Here is a 17,579-nt window from a genome sequence, read left to right as displayed (position 1 = left end):
AGCACCATCTGGTGATTAAATTTAACATATCTCACTTTTTGCTTGATTAGAAAAACTGACAGTAGTTGGTGATATTAACTAACTCTGAATAAACTATCTCTAGTACCATCAACTGGAGAATAACAGCATTACAATATATCACCCTTGCCCCTCAAAGTATCTTTGATAGGTATAAGGCTGTACCTTATCTGCTCAACAAAAATAGGCAAGATTAGTCTTTCAAAAAATGAAAAGCACTTCTTATATAATATAATATTGACTTAGGTACAACCTCTACTGGTACTGAATGCAACCCATTGATACCTTCTCATCCTTGCAGTTCTTATGTATTTCCTACCTTTAATTTCATAAGAAAAGGTCCCCTAGACTTATATAAAGTTTATTAGCTTAAAAAGGCACTATCAATTCAGACACTCTTTGGAAGTCACTTCTTTCCTGAAGTTCTAGACCATACCATCATAACCACACCAAAACAAACAAACAGAAATAAATTTGTTTGTATGTATATAACTATACGTACACAAAACAAAATTTTATCAAAATAAAACAGTAAGAATGAAAAAAGAAAGTATGAAACTGAATAAAAGGAATTTTGAAGTATTCCCCGCCCCGCCCCAGATGGACAGAGATATAGTGGCATTATACACCATTTAAACCTAATTTTCACTACAGGGCAAACAAACTGAAACAAAAGAAATGGTCTTCTAGTACTCAAGGTTTGAATATATTTTGTCTATTTTCTTTGGAAATAAAAACTCATATTGCTGTTTGCAGTCCTATTAAATTGACATATTTTTCTACAAACTTAGCAAATATTATACCAGCAATCAATCTAAGCTAACACAAAATAGTATGTTGTAGGTCAGTATTATTCTCTGACTATTATATGAACATTACACTTCTATAGAAAGAAGACAGACATTTCTATAGGCTTTATTTTAGAAATTTGTAAAACTGCCAAACTTTGGGATACATTTACAAGGATAGAGAGCTCTGAAAAGTTGAAGGGATGATCTTGGCATTTTTGCCTGTGTGAAATGAGATGCAAGATTCAGAAAGCATGATTCAGTGTTTCATGATCATCTGAAAAATCATAGAAGGAAATGGTTGCTATGCATGCAAATAGATGACATCCTGTTATACTGGAAACAAACTTGGAGGTAGAATGTAACGTGGTTCTATTTTTAGTGTTGTTACAGAATATTACAGAGCTCAGTATTCCTCTAATTGCAAACAGGAAGTAGGATTCTACAATTTACCTTTTCAGTACTTTAATAGATCCATAATCTTAGCATTATTACTTAACTTCCATATATTAGCAGACAATACCATCTCTTCTTATTCTCAATCTTTGTAACTTTTCGAGATTCCTTAATAGAGGATCCATCCAATACACTATGACCTTTTTTTAATATTTCCTGGATATTAGTGCAGTATATGATCTGACATTCCCTTACCTTTCTTACTTCTCTCTATTTTGGCTAGAAACCCTAAGGATCTTCCCTTCCTGTACTGATTTTTTTTTAACTAGGTAAAAGAGGCCATTTTTGCTTTTTTTTTTTTTTACTTACTCTTAATCACTGAATGGGCCTTGCTTCCAGAAAAGTGAGGCCAGGGAAAGACCTTAGCTTAAAAAGACCAAGGCTTCCCACTGCATCTGGTGCCATTTCCAGTCATCCTGATCTATATTTTGCCATGAACCCAGATGGCTCTAGAGAAGAGAGTGAGGCTGGTGAATTTTCACAGCCCTGACTCACTAAAATCCAATTCACTTGTGTAAGGATTGGAATGATGAGACTTACTGTAGAAAAGCTGCGCCATGAGGTGAACATCTCTGAGGGCAAGACCATGAGTCTTTTCTTTGGCGTCAGGAAGTGACGTTTGCTGGTGTGAGGAAGAAGGGGGAGCCTGGCACTCTGACGCTCTCTCTTTCCTGAGGACTCTGGTGGAGGAGGGAGTGAGAAATGCGCTCTCCCTTTAATAGATAGATGAATGTAAGCCTTTCTCTCTCTCTCTTTACCAAATTCTTATTCTCCTTAATAAATGCTTAAAAGTCTAACTTTTGCTAAAGCTTATAATTTATTGGCGACCACTCATTAGATATTTTAGACAGACTAGCTAGAATTTTAGCCCTTAACACTTGCAAATTCTTTATGTGATTGGTCCTCTTTGAGAATGAAGGTGTTAAGGGGTAAAATTCTAGCTAGTCTGTCTAAAATATCTAATGAGTGGTCGCCAATAAATTATAAGCTTTAGCAAGAGTTAGACTTTTAAGCATTTATTAAGGAGAATAAGAATTTGGTAAAGAGAGAGAGAAAGGCCTAGATTCCTATCTATTAAAGGGAGAGCACACGCATGAGCATTAGATCTCTGGACTTCCCAGGCCGGGGAAGCAATGGGCTTGGCCATGGGAGGAGTAGAGGGTGGAGTCTGGAGAGGGGGGGAGGGACCAGCGCAATTTGAATCAGACTTGATTTTGAACTCAGGCCTGGATTCCTCTTCCCCCACTTTGCCTCCAGGTGCTAGGGGATTAAAAGCTTCTAGAGGGTGGGTCTTTGCCTCCAGGCATGCAAAATTAGAGCAACAATTAGTGTTAGAACTGGGAAAAGCTGCAGGAATCTCTTCAGGTTTCTCTGAAAAAGCATGGTTGGGAGAGGGAGAGATATTTCCTTGTGTGAGTAAGTTGCTGGCTCTTTTAACAAAAATAAAAAGAAAAATAGAAAATCCACAAAAACAAAGCATTAACATGATCTTATCTCCCATTTGTCTGGTTAAACAGACTAAAATCAAAAATAGGGTAATTAGGGAGTTTAAAAGGTCCATTCGAAAAATTTTAAAGGGAAAACACAGCCAGTGTGCCAGTACTTAGCAGTTTAAAGGGAGAGGGAGGGGAAATTTCTTACCCAACCAGAAGATCAGAAGAAGACTGAGGTTTAGCTTTCCTCTTCGTGGTCAGCCATCTGTTAAGGGGTAAAATTCTAGCTAGTCTGTCTAAAATATCTAATGAGTGGTCGCCAATAAATTATAAGCTTTAGCAAGAGTTAGACTTTTAAGCATTTATTAAGGAGAATAAGAATTTGGTAAAGAGAGAGAGAAAGGCCTAGATTCCTATCTATTAAAGGGAGAACACATTTCTAGCTCTGCTCTCCACCAGAGTCCAAAGGAAAGAGCACGAGCCTGAGCGCCAGTCTCTTCCTTCCTCCTCCCACTAGCCCGCGTCACTTCCTGACTCCTGGTCTTGCCCTCAAAGACCTTCCCTTCATGGGCAGAACTCTTCTACAGTAAGTATCCAGCAGGTGGCGTTATTCCAATCGTTACAAAGGACAAGAACAACATCTCACTTGCTATACAAGTAGGCTAACTCCAATTCTGGCCATACTATCTTTGATAATATTCTTATGCCATTTCTTATGCATACCATAATTGCTAATATGGTAACACTTAATTCGTCAATCAGTATACATATCTTCAATACACATATGCACCCAACTTTTTTTTTTTGCCATTGCCATTTGGGATTTTGATTTTTCAGACATTATAATGTTATATACTTTTGTGCGAGTGAATATTATAAAAAATTTTAAATCTTTTGATACTTTCTATAACATTAAAGAAAACCTAGAAATAAAGAAAAATCCAATAATGTCAGCTTATGTAAACTATTGGACAATTATTTTGATTTCTTAAGATTTAGTCTTATTGTTTCACTCAATTTAATCAGATAAAGTAGTTTAGATTTTTATCCTGAAGATTTAATCACCTACCAAACTCAATTTAGAAGGCTATAATTTCTGATTTTTGCTACGAAACTGAAAAAAAATATATCCAAGAAAGCTATTACAATGTACTTGGCCAGTGATATTCATATCATTTTGTCTTATGACTACCTTAATCTATAAACTATAAATAGAAACTCTACTCACACATGAAAAACTTAAAAAAAAAAATCTCTAGGACCTCCTTATTTTAATCTTCTAAGAACAAGTGACAGAGAATATGTCTTTCCTCTTTTGGGTAGATCACATAATGAGAATTAGAAGCAACAGATAAATGGTCCAAGTCTTGTATTTCTACCCTTCAGACTTGGATTTGTTGCTTCTAACTCACATTATGTGGCCTACCCACATCTTTTCCCAGTTATACACATCCTTGCTATCCATTTCCATTACTTTTCCTGTAGTCACAGGTGTTAACAAGCTGCAGCCTATTTATATCAGTCAATTAATCAACAATCCAGACACTGAGTTAAGTGCTAGGAATATAAAGACAGAAATATAACAGTTCCCGCCCTCAAGGAATTTACATTCAAAAGGGGGAGACAACATGTACATGTATGCATGCAAATATAAAATATACAATAAGAACACAAGGTTGTTTTGGAGGAAGTACATGAGCAACTGGGGTGTGGGAATGGAATCAGGGAAGTCTTTATGAATAAGGTGGTACTTTACCTGAATCTTGAAGGAAATCAAGAATCCTAAGAAGTAGAGTTAGGAAAGGACTGCCAGTGAAAAGTATAGAAATAGGACATGGAGAGTTGTGCTTAAAAAGCATCAAGGTCTGTGTTTCTCACCAGGCCCACATTCCTCATAACTTATTTCGCCTCCCTCTCTTTTTTACTTGTTTTTACATGGGTTTTTTGTCTATTACAATAGATGACAATGTGAAACAACTCCTTGGAAAAACAACTCAATTGGAAAATAGATCCAGGAGAGACAATTTGAAAATTATTGGACTACATGATATCCATGATCAAAAAAGAGCCTAGACATCATCTTTCAAGAAATTGTCTGAAAAAATTGCCTTGATATTCTAGAACCAATAGGTAAAATGGAAATTGAAAGAATCCACAAATCACCTCCTGAAAGAGATCCCAAAATGAAAATTTCCAGGAATATCACAGCCAAATTCCAGAGCTCCCAAGTCAAGGAGAAAATATTGCAAGCAGCCAGAAAGAAACAATTCAAGTATTGTAGAACCACAGTCAGGATAGCACAAGGTCTAGCAGCTTCTCCATTAAAGGATCAAAGGGCTTAGAATATGATAGTCTGGAGGGCAAAGGAACTGGCATTACAACCAAGACTCACCTACCCAGCAAAATTGAGTATAATCTTTCAGGGGAAAAATGGGAATTCAATGAAAGAGAAGGCTTTCAGGCACTCATGATGAAAAGACCTGAGCTGAATAGAAAATTTGACTTTCAAGTACAAGACCCTAGAGAAACATTAAAAGGTAAACAGGAAAAAGAAATCATAAGGGATATTAAGAAGTTAAACTGTCTATATTCCTACATGAGATGATACTTGTAACTCATAAGACCTTTCTCATTAAGGCAGCTGAATGAAGTATACTTAGACAGAGGGCAAAGGTGTGAGTTGAATGTGAAGTGATGATATCTTTAACAAAATAAAATTAAGGTGTTAGAGGAATGCACTGGGAGAAACAGAAAGGGAGAGGTAGAATGGTGTAAAGTATCTCATGTAAAAGAAGCAAAAAAAACCTTATGGAGTTGGGGGAAGATGACGGAGATGTGGGGGAGTGAATGAGCCTTACTCTTCTCATAAATGTCTCAAAAAGGGAATAAAATAGACAATCAGTTGGGTATAGTAATCTATCTTATCCTATAGGAAAGTAGGGGAAGGGGATAAGTAGGGTGGGGGAGGTGAAATAAGGGAGGACAGATTGGGGGAGGGGACACTCAGAAGAAAAACATGTTTGAGGAGGGATAGGGTAAAAAAAGATAGAAAATGCAGTAAATGTCATGGGGAGAGAATAAGATGGAGAGAAATATAGTCAGCAATAATAACTGTGAAAAAAATTGGAATCAAGTTTGTCTGAAAGCCCTCAGTTCTCAAACACATAGGGACTTGAGTCAAATTTGTTAAAATAAGATCCATTCTCCAATTGATAGGTGATAAAAAGATATGAAGTTTTCAGGTGAAATAGTCAAAGCTACCTATAGCCATATGAAAAAAATGCTCTAACTCACTATTGATTGGAGAGATACAGGACAAAACAATTCTAGGGTACTACCAAATACCTACGGGACTGGCTAATAGGACAACAGAGGAAAATGACAAACATTGTAAGTGATATGAGGAAAATGAGACATTAATGCATTCTTGGTGAGGTTGTAAACTGATTCAAACATTCTGTAGTGAAATTTGGAATTATGGCCAAAGGGCTATAAAACCATGCATGCTCTTTGACCTAGTAATACCACTACTAGTTTGGTATCCAAAAAGAGAAAAAAAAACCCAAACACAAAAAATTGAATTTGAAATTGAGGAGACGCCCATCAATTGGGGAATGGCTGAACATACTGTGGGATGAGATGATAATGGCACACTATTGAGCTATAAGAAATGATGAGCAGGGGGCAACTAGGTAGCACAGTGGATAGAGCACTGGCCCTAGAATCAGGAGAACCTGAGTTCAAATCCGGCCTCAGACACTTGACACTTACTAGCTGTGTGACCCTGGGCAAGTCACTTAACCCCAATCACCTCACCAAAAAAAAAAAAAAAGAAGAAGAAGAAGAAGAAGAAAGAAATGATGAGCAGGATGCTATCAGAAAAACCTGGAAAGATTCACATGATCTGATGCAAAGTGAAATGTACTATTTACAAAATAATGGCAATATTGTAAGATGATCTCCTGTGAATGACTTATTTTCAGCAATACAATGATCCAAGATAACTCTGAAGGACTTGGGAAAAATGTAATCCATCTCCAGAGAAAGAACTGATGATGTCTAAATACAGACTGAAGCATGATTTTTTTAGTTCCTTTTTCTAAAGTTTTTTTTTTTTTTGTCTCTTCTCTTTCACAACCTGACTAATGTGGAAAATGTTTTGCATGGCTACACATGTATTGAATTTCTTGAGTTCTTAAAGTGGGTTGATGTAGGGAGGAAAAGAATATGAACCACAAAGTTTTAAAAATCGATGCTAAAATTTGTTTCTACATGTAATTTGGGAAAAATTAAATTATAAAAAAATTTTAAAAATAAATGCTTATTGACTGGTTGACTGGATTTAGCATACTGTGTGAAATACCAGGTACTCTATGTAAATTCTGTAGTTAAAAATCAAAGTCTTATCTTGCTTCCCTGGAACCAATTTTGAAATGTTATGCGGTACAACAGAAACAGCATGTGGTCCCCAACTGAGAAATGGTCAAAGATTATGAACAAGCTGTTTTCAGATAAATAAAGTTCTCTATAGTGATATGAAAAAAAAATGTTCTCAATCATTAGTGATTAGAGAAATGCAAATTAAAACAACTCTAACATACCACCTCACATCTATCAGATTGGCTAATATGACAAAAAAAGAAAATAATTTTGGAGAAAATGTGGGAAAATTGGAACACTAATGCATTTTGGTGGAGTTGTGAACTACTCCAACCATTCTGTAGAACAATTTGGAACTATACCCAAAGGGTTATAAAGCTATGTATACCCTTTGACCCAGCAATACTACTACTAGGTCTGTATCCCAAAGGGATAATAAAAAAGGGGGAAAGGACTCAAATGTACACAAATGTAGACAAATGTATAAGGTTTTTTGTGGTGACAAAGAATTGGAAATTGAGAGGATGTCCGTATATTGGGTAATGGATGAACAAGTTGTGGTATATAGATGGAATGGAATACCATTGTGCTGTAAGAAATGACAAGGAGGATGGTTTCAGAAAAACCTGGGAAGAGTTATATGATCTTATGCAAAGTGAAATGAGAACAAGGAAAACACTGTACAAAGTAACAGTAATACTGTACAATGATTAACTTATGATAGACTTAGCTCTTTTCAGCAATAAAATGATCTAAGACAATTCCCAGGGATTTATGATGGAAAATGCTTTTCACATTCAGAGAAAGAACTCTGGAGTCTGAGTGAAGATTGAGGCATACTATTTTCACTTTGTTTTTTTCTTTCTTTTGTTTTTTTCTCTTTTGTTCTGATTTTTTCTTTCACAACATGGCTAAAGTGGAAATATGTTTTACATAACTGAACTGTATGACCTATATCAGATTTCTTGCTATGTTGGAGAGCACAGAGGGAAGGGACAGAGGGAGAAAAATTGGGAACTCAAAATTTTACGGAAATGAATGTTGAAAACTATCTTTACATACAATTAGGGGAAAAAATACTATTAAGTGAAAAAACAATCACAGGGGTGGGAGACCAAAGAGTCATGTTCTAGTCTCTAGTCTCTGCCATTAATTAGCTGAGGGGCCACAGGCAAATCACTTCATTCCCCTGGTATTTAATATCTTCATTTGCAAAATGAGAGTGTTATCCTTGATAACCTCTAAAGTCTCTTTCTGCCTATAATTTGTGAAATCAATTCTATGATCTCTGCAGACCTAAATTTCCTCATCTATAATGTGAGGAAGGGAGAAGTAAATGAAACCTGAGAGCTATTTTACCATTAACATCTCTATGAAAAGATGAGAAGATGATACGATCCATACATTTACTGGCTCTGCAATGATGTTAAGTAAATATTTAGGGACCTGACATTTCCAATATATATTAACTCCTTAGAGGAGATAACACCAAAATAATTGTACCCAGTGGCCTAAGACTCTCCTCATTGGTGCTCTGAGCCTACATAAAAGGTAAAGTTGGTGAGAACTTGGAGGAAATAGACTTTGGACTTCAGGATTTCAGATTTTAGAGAAGAGACATTGGGTTCAAAATTCTCTTCAGGGAGAATTCCCTAGTAAGAGAAAAAGACTCTGGGAAGAGGTGGACATGATATAAAGGTCAGCAATTTGATATGACAGCATACATTTGAGATCCATCAAAATCTTACCTTTTCTACTGAGTATCTATATAAGATTAGTCATGTGATTCCATTTCACTGAACCTTAGTTTCCTCTTTTGTGTGGCAGAAAAAAAGAATACAGGCTCTGGAGTGACAAGCCCAGGGTTCAAATATCAATTCTGGTGCATATTAGTGGGTGTGGGGGAGAATTGTATTTTTTTCTTTCTTGACATAAGGCATGCTATTTCAATACATCTCATTTTCAAATGTAAACAGGAAATCACACATTTTGTCTTCTGTCATCTTTTTCCCAAGGCCAACTAAAAGACAAACAGCATCCAATCATCCAGACTCTTAATGCCAATGACATGGAAATCCAAAAGTATCTTTTCCTTCTCTTGAAACATAGCAAATTGAATCCAAGACCAATAACTGATTAGTTCTGAACCCATTGGTGGGAAATGGCTCATATTCAGAAGCCATAGAAACAGATATCTTTGTACCAACATGATGCCTCTCTTTGTCTTGGTTCATAATAGTATATGGGATACAGATTTTCAGTGATTTGTAAATTTAATGCAGTGGATCAAGCACTGAATGTGGAGTAAGAAAGAATTGAGTTCAAATCCTGCTTCAGGCTTATCTAAATGTTACTTCTGGACAAACCTAAGTCTCCTCATCTTTAAAAGATGGGCATAGGGGGCTGCTAGGTAGTACAGTGGATAAAGCACCAGCCCTGGATTCAGGAGCACTTGGGTTCAAATCTGGCCTCAGACACTTGATACTTACTAGCTGTGTGACCCTAGGCAAGTCACTTAACCCTCACTGCCCCACAAAAAATGAAAAAAAAAAAAGCTGGGCATATTAATAGCACATACCTCACAGTGTTGTTGTCTGAAATAATTAATGATTAATTAATGAATTAATTAATAATATAATTAATATAGCATATGTAAGGTGCATTACAAACCTTAAAGCACTATATAAATGCTATGATTACAATTAACAACAATAATATTAATAATTATGAGGATAATGATAAAGATTTTTTAAAAATAAAAGCATTTTATTATTTTCCAGTTATATGTAAGGATAGAAGGATAGTTTTCACCATTTGTTTTTTGTTTTTTGGCGAGGCAATTGGGGTTAAGTGACTTGCTCAGGGTCACACAGCTAGTAAGTGTTAAGTGTCTGAGGTCAGATTTGAACTCAGGTACTCCTGAATCCAGGGCCGGTGCTCTATCCACTGCACCACCTAGCTGCCCCTCACCATTTGTTTTCATAGGATTTTTAGTTCCAAATTTTTCTCCCAACCTCCTTCCCCTCCCTCCTCCCCAAGACAGAAAGCAATCTGATATAGTTTATATATGTACAATCACATTAAACATATTTCTGCATTAGTCATATTGTGAAAGAACAATCAGAGCATAAGGGAAAAACCTCAAAAAAGAAGGGAAAAAATGGCCCAAAAGTAGAAACAGTATAGTTCAATCTGCAATCATAATCAACAGTTCTTTTGTTCTGGATGTTGGAAACATTTTCTATCATAAGTTCTTTGAAGTTGTTTTGTATCATTGCACTGCTGAGAGGAGCCAAGTCTATCACCATTGTTCAGATGATAATGATTTTTAGCACAAAACTAACTATAAGACCTTAAACATTCACGTAACTTCCATAGACCTTGGTTACTTCATGTATAAAATGAATGGATTGGACCAGAAAGTCCCTGAGGTACTATTCAGATCTATATCTACACCTAGGTATGATCACTGATGATCACTGAAGTTCTTATGGTTCTAACTCCTATAATCCTAAAACCCAATTCTCAAGTGTCCTAACACCCAATGAGGGTAATTGGTATTTATTACCAAAGTACTATGGGACTGTTAGGAAAGACTGTATTTGATTATAGTCAAAAGGCCTCTAAAGATTGACCTCTATGGCTTGTCCTTTGAAATCCCATGAGCTTCTGATAACTCAGAGTACTCCAATGATGTACTATTTCTTAAAAAATCAATTTAAAAGGTGTTGCCAGGGTGAGCTACTTCTGCCTGCTGGGCACTGTTGAAGAAGAATTTCACCTTAAAGGCATCAGCTATAGGGAAAAAAAAGAAATATCTCCATTGTTCTTATGGTGGTCCCTCACTTCTACTACCCCAGGAAAAGACCTGTAGTCTCGATTTTGCAGGTAATAAGAACTGTAGGAACTATTAGGAGTTTCATATTTTACTGACATGTCCAAAACACTCTTCATTCTAAGAACTTCCCATAGTATTGGGAAAAGGTGTTGCTTTTTCCTATATTTCATTTATATATGTATATAGTTGTATGTGTGAATATATATACATATACATATACATATACATACACATGCATACATATGTACACACACATATATGTATATATATATATATATAATGTTTGGAGCAAGTTAAATTTTTCATATGTTCCCATTCAATTCAATTCAAATAAATTAATATGAAGCACCTAATATGTGCCAGATACTTTACTGGGTGTGAGAGAGACAAAGATAAATTCTCCAAAATGTGTACTTTGCATATATCAGCAGCTAAACTAAAAAAATCTAAATTATGTATCTTCCTCAGCACCTAGTCCAGTAATATGCACACAGTTGATATCTAAAAATTGTTTGTTTAGTGAATGAATAAATTAGTAAATGAATAAAAGCACACTATTGTCCATGATTCTAATACATCTCAAATTCATTAATGTTTGAGTACCACAAGAAAACAACCATCATAAAAAAATACATATTGCTACTTAGCATTATTTATCTGGGCTGTTGTGAGGGCAGGGACTAGCTCTCTCCCTATAAGAACCAGATAGGGAACCTTATTAATGATTTTATACATACTAGACCTCCTCAAGAAGGTGAGTGATTTTTTAAAAATGAAATTTTCTTTTCTTTTCAAAGATCTATCTTATTCTCTTTACATTTTCTCACCCTTAATTAAGAAAGCAAGAAAAACAAAACCTGTGTTATAAATATTTATAGCAATTTAAAACATTCTAATATTGACCATGTCCTCCCCACAAATATATCAATCTGTATATTGTATCAGAAGGTGGGCAGCAGGGAGCATCTTGAGTGCTATGAATTGTGGCTATTCAATGTGTTGTTCTGGACAGCTAGGTGGCACAGTGGATAGAGGGCCAGGAGTCAGGAAGACTCATCTTCCTGAGTTCAAGTATGGCCTCAGATATTTGCTAGCACTGTGATCCTGGGCAAGTCACTTAGCCTTGTTTCCCTCAGTTCCCTCATCTGTAAAATGTGCTAGAGAAGAAAATGTCAGACCACTCCAGTATCTTTGCCAAGAAAACCCCAAATGGGATCACAGAATTAGACATAACTGAAAATGACTGAACAACAAAAATATGTTGATCAGAGACCCTAAGTCTTTCAAAGTTTTTTTGTCTTTACAATATTGTTATTACAATATAAATGATTCTTCTGGTTCTGTACACCTTACTCTGTATCAGTTCATACAATGTTTCCCATATTTCTCTGAAACTATCTCCATCATTTCTTGTAACACATTAATATTCCATCATATACATATACAATAACTCATTCAGCCATTCTCCAAATTCTGGGCACACCTTCAGTTTCCAATTCTTTGCCACCACAAAAGAGCTGCTATAATTTTTTTTGCACAAACATGTCCTTTTCCTCTTTCTTTGGGGGTAGAAACATGAGTATATTTCAGGGCCTTTGAACTCTTTTATTAACTCTTATTTATTTTATTTTTTATTAACTGAGCTTGCAGTATTGTTCTTTAGAGGTACTTTGTCCTAGGAAAAATTCTGATGATTTAGTCCATTGTTTGGAGTTCTTTTTCCTTTTATCAGGACAGCTGTTACTATTGTGGATTCCTGAAGAATGAGATTTGTTTCAGGGGATCATGTTCTTCTAGGACATGTTATAAGAGGTGGACAGGCATAGCCTAAGGAAAATCATGACCAAGCTAGTCTCAGGAATACATAGTAAGAAACACTTAGAAATTAGGGGATATAGTTTAAGACTGAGTAATTTAATTTCAAGTGTACTTCAATTACCTTGCTATGGTATATTATTCTTGAATTTTATATTTTATTTAACCTTGTTAACAACCTCCTACAGAAATCTACTCTTACCATCTTGCATATGTAGAAAGGACAGGTAGAAAAGGAGAAAGGAAAGAGGGAAGCAGGTGCTGAAACTAGGTCCTGTGTTATGGTAGAAGTAGTTTGAATTTGGTGGATCTCTGAATTTGGAGAGCTGAGCTGGCTCAGGGGTCAAGAAGGTAAAAAAGTGGGACTAGAGTGGACAAAGAAGTTTAGAAAAATAGCAAAAGGTGAGAAGTAGGCATAACAGAGCATAACAGATAGAGAACCATCCTTGGAGTCAGTCAGGAAGATGTGGATTCAAATTTCACCTCTGCCACATATTGACTGATTGACAATGGGTGAGTCACCACCTTTCATTGCTCTAAACAACGTTCTCAGATTAAATATTACATATTAGTTGCTAATCTGCATTGGTAAGAGGAGTTTCCTCACCAGGGATCTCTGCACTGATGAAATCACAGGTCCAGATGGAAGAGAGGCATGAAGGAAGGAATATGTGAAAGAAGAGAGGCAAGAAGTCCAGCCCTAATATCAGAGGCAAAAGTCTCTGGGAAACTGACCTGATTAAGGTTTAGTTGACTACTGGAGATTGGTGGCCTTGACATGAAAGTCAGGTCCTAAGTGTTTATCTGACAAATAAAATTCTAAGGAACCATTCCAATTTACCAGTAGAGAAAATAGACCCCAAGGAAAAAAAAGAGTGGGGAAAGAGAGGGAATCTGTAATAATACCATAGATAATTTCAGATCTATAATAATGGAACATGTCACATAAGCACTATATTTAAAAGAAATGATCTATCAATCAAATATATAATACTTATAAATAATATATAATTAATATATTGTATTAATATAATCTATAATAAATAGAAATAAATACTATTTATAAATATATATGTGGATATATATACATATATATGTAAATAATAGGGATTTGAGAATTAAGTGGAATCCTGGGTTTGGAATTCCAAAGGGACAAGCATTCCTTTCAGCATTGAGATGGATTTGGTACTCTTGTTATCTCTGAGGCAAGCCTGAGTCAAGCCTAGGAGTTCTTAAAGGAATATTCAGTTTTCCAGAAATAGGAACTCAAGAGGAAGGAATGGAGAGTACAAGAGCTAAACAGCAACAGCAGAGAGGAAACATCAGTCCCAAACCTTATTCTAGATTTAGGAAGCTAAACCAGAAAGAAAGATTAAAAGAAGAAAGTAAAAAGAGGGCTGAGTAGTGGTAGAAAAAGGAAAGATCATGGAAGGCCATCGGGCTCCTACAGGCATCTCAAAACATAAGACACAAGATGAGGCCACTTGTAGCCACCTCTTTAAGAATTGAGGGAAGTTTAATAAAGGAGGTTAGGGGAGCTTCTTTCTCCAACTTCCTATTACCAGATCTCTCCAGTAACAGACACTACAATATACTCTGCTTTTTTTTTTCCTTTTACCTAAACAATTCCTATATAATGATTTTGCCTCAAACATAGAGCGTAGAGGTAAATGAAAATTTAAATTAGAGCAGAGAGCTAGACCTCAGTCTGAATGTTAGGAATTTTCCCAACTGAAGATTCTAAACTTTTGTGATTGCATTAATAACTTTTCTTCTGAGGTAAGCTCCAGAAAATAGAATAAAGGGGTAAGTAACCCTGACTTGCCCCTTAGCTAAAAAGCAAGCTAATTGTTTTTAACAGTGTGGCTGATTAAAGTTCCAGAGAGAAAGGGTGTAGAGAGAAGTCAATAACCAAAGAAAAGAAAAGACCATATCTAGGGAACACTCCCTAGACACTCCCTAGGGAAGAGAGAGAAAAAAAATTAGAAAGAGATTAAATTCTCTCCCATATAACAGGGAAAAGGAAATAGAAAGGATGAAGTAGGGGTGGGCCACCTCTGCCCTACGTAGTGACACCCATCTGTGTTACAAAAAGAACTACTGAACTTAAGCAGGTAACAGGAAAGCATAGTGGCGTAATATTATTTTTTAGGGTAAGAGTTTGCTTAGATAAATAAAAAAACAAATAAACAACAAACAAATAAATAACTCAACTGAAGGAACATCTATTTTATATGAAACATCAGAACTCATATTACCAATAAAGTAATGTATAATTGACCACACATATTCTAATTGTAGATTTAAATAAAAACAATTGAAAGAGTGCTGCTATTTAGTCCAATAAATATTTTTATCTACAAAAATGTATAAAAAGACTATGACAAATGTTACCCAATTGGTTAAATTAAATAAAAATACTAGAGTCAAATAAATATAGCATGGGTTTGAATAATGGAGTATACATAGTGGCCAAGGACATTGGCATTCTAATCTTTAAAAAAAAAAAAAACCGCCTGAGTTACTAACTTAGCAAATTGAGACAATAAGTCAACCCCTCCATTTCTAAACTTTCAAAGATTAATAAATATTTCCCTGAAATCTGCACAGGAGCATGACTTACACATTTGGTAAGGCAGTTCTATCCTGGGAAAGATATATCTTGGTTGCATCTAATACAAACATATTTATCATGCTGCCTACAGATTTAACAAAGGGAATACTTTCTCTTCTGGTGTAACACACATCCCACTGACTTGAAAATACTCCTGTTGACTAGCAGGCTGCTCAAACAATTTAGTGCGCTTTGGAACATATTTAGTCCAAAATAAGGTAAGAAAACATCTGTTACTTACGTTTTTGAGTCATCCCACAGCACACAATAAGGATTCAAAGTACCCTAAAAAAGAAGAAAAAAATATAACTTGAGTAAATAAAATTTCAAGAATAAGGCATTATAAGAAATGCAATCAAAATGTGATATGCTCGGGGCAGCTAGGTGGCACAGTGGATAGAGCACTGGCCTTGGATTCAGGAGGACCTGAGTTCAAATACAGCCTCAGACACTTAACACTTAGTAGCTGTGTGACCCTGGGCAAGTCACTTAACCCTCATTGCCCTGCAAAAAAACAACAACAAACCAAAACAACAAAACAAACAAAAAAATGGGATATGATCTTGCAATATGGTGCTTTAAAAATCCTCTTTTTAATAATTTATCCTTTATTTTATTTTGCATGAGAGTAATTGTGTATTTTTAAGTGATACCATATACTCCTACATTATTTCAATCATAATAATAGATTAATTTCTTTACAGAGTTAGGTTTTTGTGAACCTATGATTATTGGGAGAAGCAGTGGGATAAAGGACTAGCCTTAGACTTAGGAAAGCCTGAGTTTGAGTCTTGCCTTTAATACATACTCTCTATCTGACCATGAGAAAGCAATTTAACCTCCTACTGTACAAGGTAACCTGCTAAAACTTTAGGTTGCTGATCTGTATCTATGGAAGGAGTTTCCTTAAAAGGAGTTATCTACACTAAATAAAAACTCAATTACAGACCAAAAAGAATTTTTTTAAAAAATTAAGATCATTAGAGAGTAAGTTCTGCAAAGTGGAAAATTCTGGTAAAATGTGACATATTATGTTTTGTATTTTGAAAGATACACAATTAATCTTTCTTTAGTCCAAAAATATTGTTATATAATTGTATCCAAGAAGGCAAACAACTTTCCCTATAATTAAATTATAATTAAGTATTCTAAAATCTGACATACAATTTAGATGAGAGAACAATAATAGTAAGGCTCAAAATAGATTCAACCTGTTTTGTGGGATGTGTGGATGTGTGTGTGTGTGTGTGTGTGTGTGTGTGTGTGTGTGTGTGTGTGTGTACACATGGATGTGTTTAAATAACATTAGGTGAGTGGAACAGAGTTTGACTCAGAAATAGACAGCACATTAGGAATTTCACAGTATGCTAAAGAAGATCAAACGTCCTTCCTCCACCACAATTAGGTTTTCCTTTTTATCCAAGTCAACAAAGGAATCTTTCTAATGCCTTTATAACCCAAAAGTAAATAGGCACTGAATTTCTATTCAATTCAGGCAAAATGGGTTGTAGCTGAGTCCAGAAATAACTGGTTTCACATGCCTTCTCAGATATTTACTAACAGTATGATCTTAAACAATTCATTTAACCATTCTCTGCCTCATTTTCATCATATATAAATTGAGTGGGGGAGGGAATTGAGTAGCTTCTAAAATTTTTTTTACAGCTCTAAAGCTGTGATTTGTTGTTGTTCAGTTTTCAGTTGTGTCCAACTCTCTGTGACCCCATTTGGGGTTTTCTTGGCAGAGATACTGGAATGGACATTATGTTAGACATTAGGGTTATGCAAAGACAGCTATGACATAAACTCTGTTGTCAAGGTTTTGTTCTTTAGTCAATCATGTCTGACTATTTCTGACCTTGTAGACCACTGTTCACAGAGTTTTCTCAGCAAAGATTCTGGAAAGGTTTGCCATTTCCTTCTTTAGTGGATCACTGATCCATATTCAAACAGAGGCAAGTGACTTGCCCAAGGTCACATACCTAGGAACTTTCTGAGAGTGTATTTGAACTCAGGTCTTCCTGACTCCAAGCCCAATGCTTTATCAACTTCACCATCTATCTTACCTCCTCAAATTATTTACAGTATAATACAGGAAAACAATTTAATAAAGGTAAAGTATATATAAAGAAGTAGAATGTAAGTTCCTTAAGGGCAAGAACAATCTTACTTTGGTATTCATAATCCTAATGCCTAATACAGGGCCTGCCAAATAGTTATTACTTAAGAAATGCAAT

At 35.5% G+C, this 17,579-nt stretch overlaps 1 protein-coding gene across 1 annotated transcript in view; it reads right to left on the bottom strand.

The window, feature by feature from the left end:
• Positions 1-17,579, bottom strand: part of ADGRB3 (adhesion G protein-coupled receptor B3) — an 890,484-nt gene that overhangs the window by 348,189 nt on the left and 524,716 nt on the right. Inside the window, 1 exon segment of the mRNA XM_044001123.1 lies at positions 15,584-15,627. Coding sequence (XP_043857058.1) covers positions 15,584-15,627 — 44 coding nt within the window.

This window comes from Dromiciops gliroides, chromosome 4 (assembly GCF_019393635.1).
Source record: "Dromiciops gliroides isolate mDroGli1 chromosome 4, mDroGli1.pri, whole genome shotgun sequence".
Classification (NCBI taxonomy): domain Eukaryota; kingdom Metazoa; phylum Chordata; class Mammalia; order Microbiotheria; family Microbiotheriidae; genus Dromiciops; species Dromiciops gliroides.
Note: the sequence above shows the minus strand (reverse complement) of the source record. Positions and strands in the feature narration are given on the sequence as shown.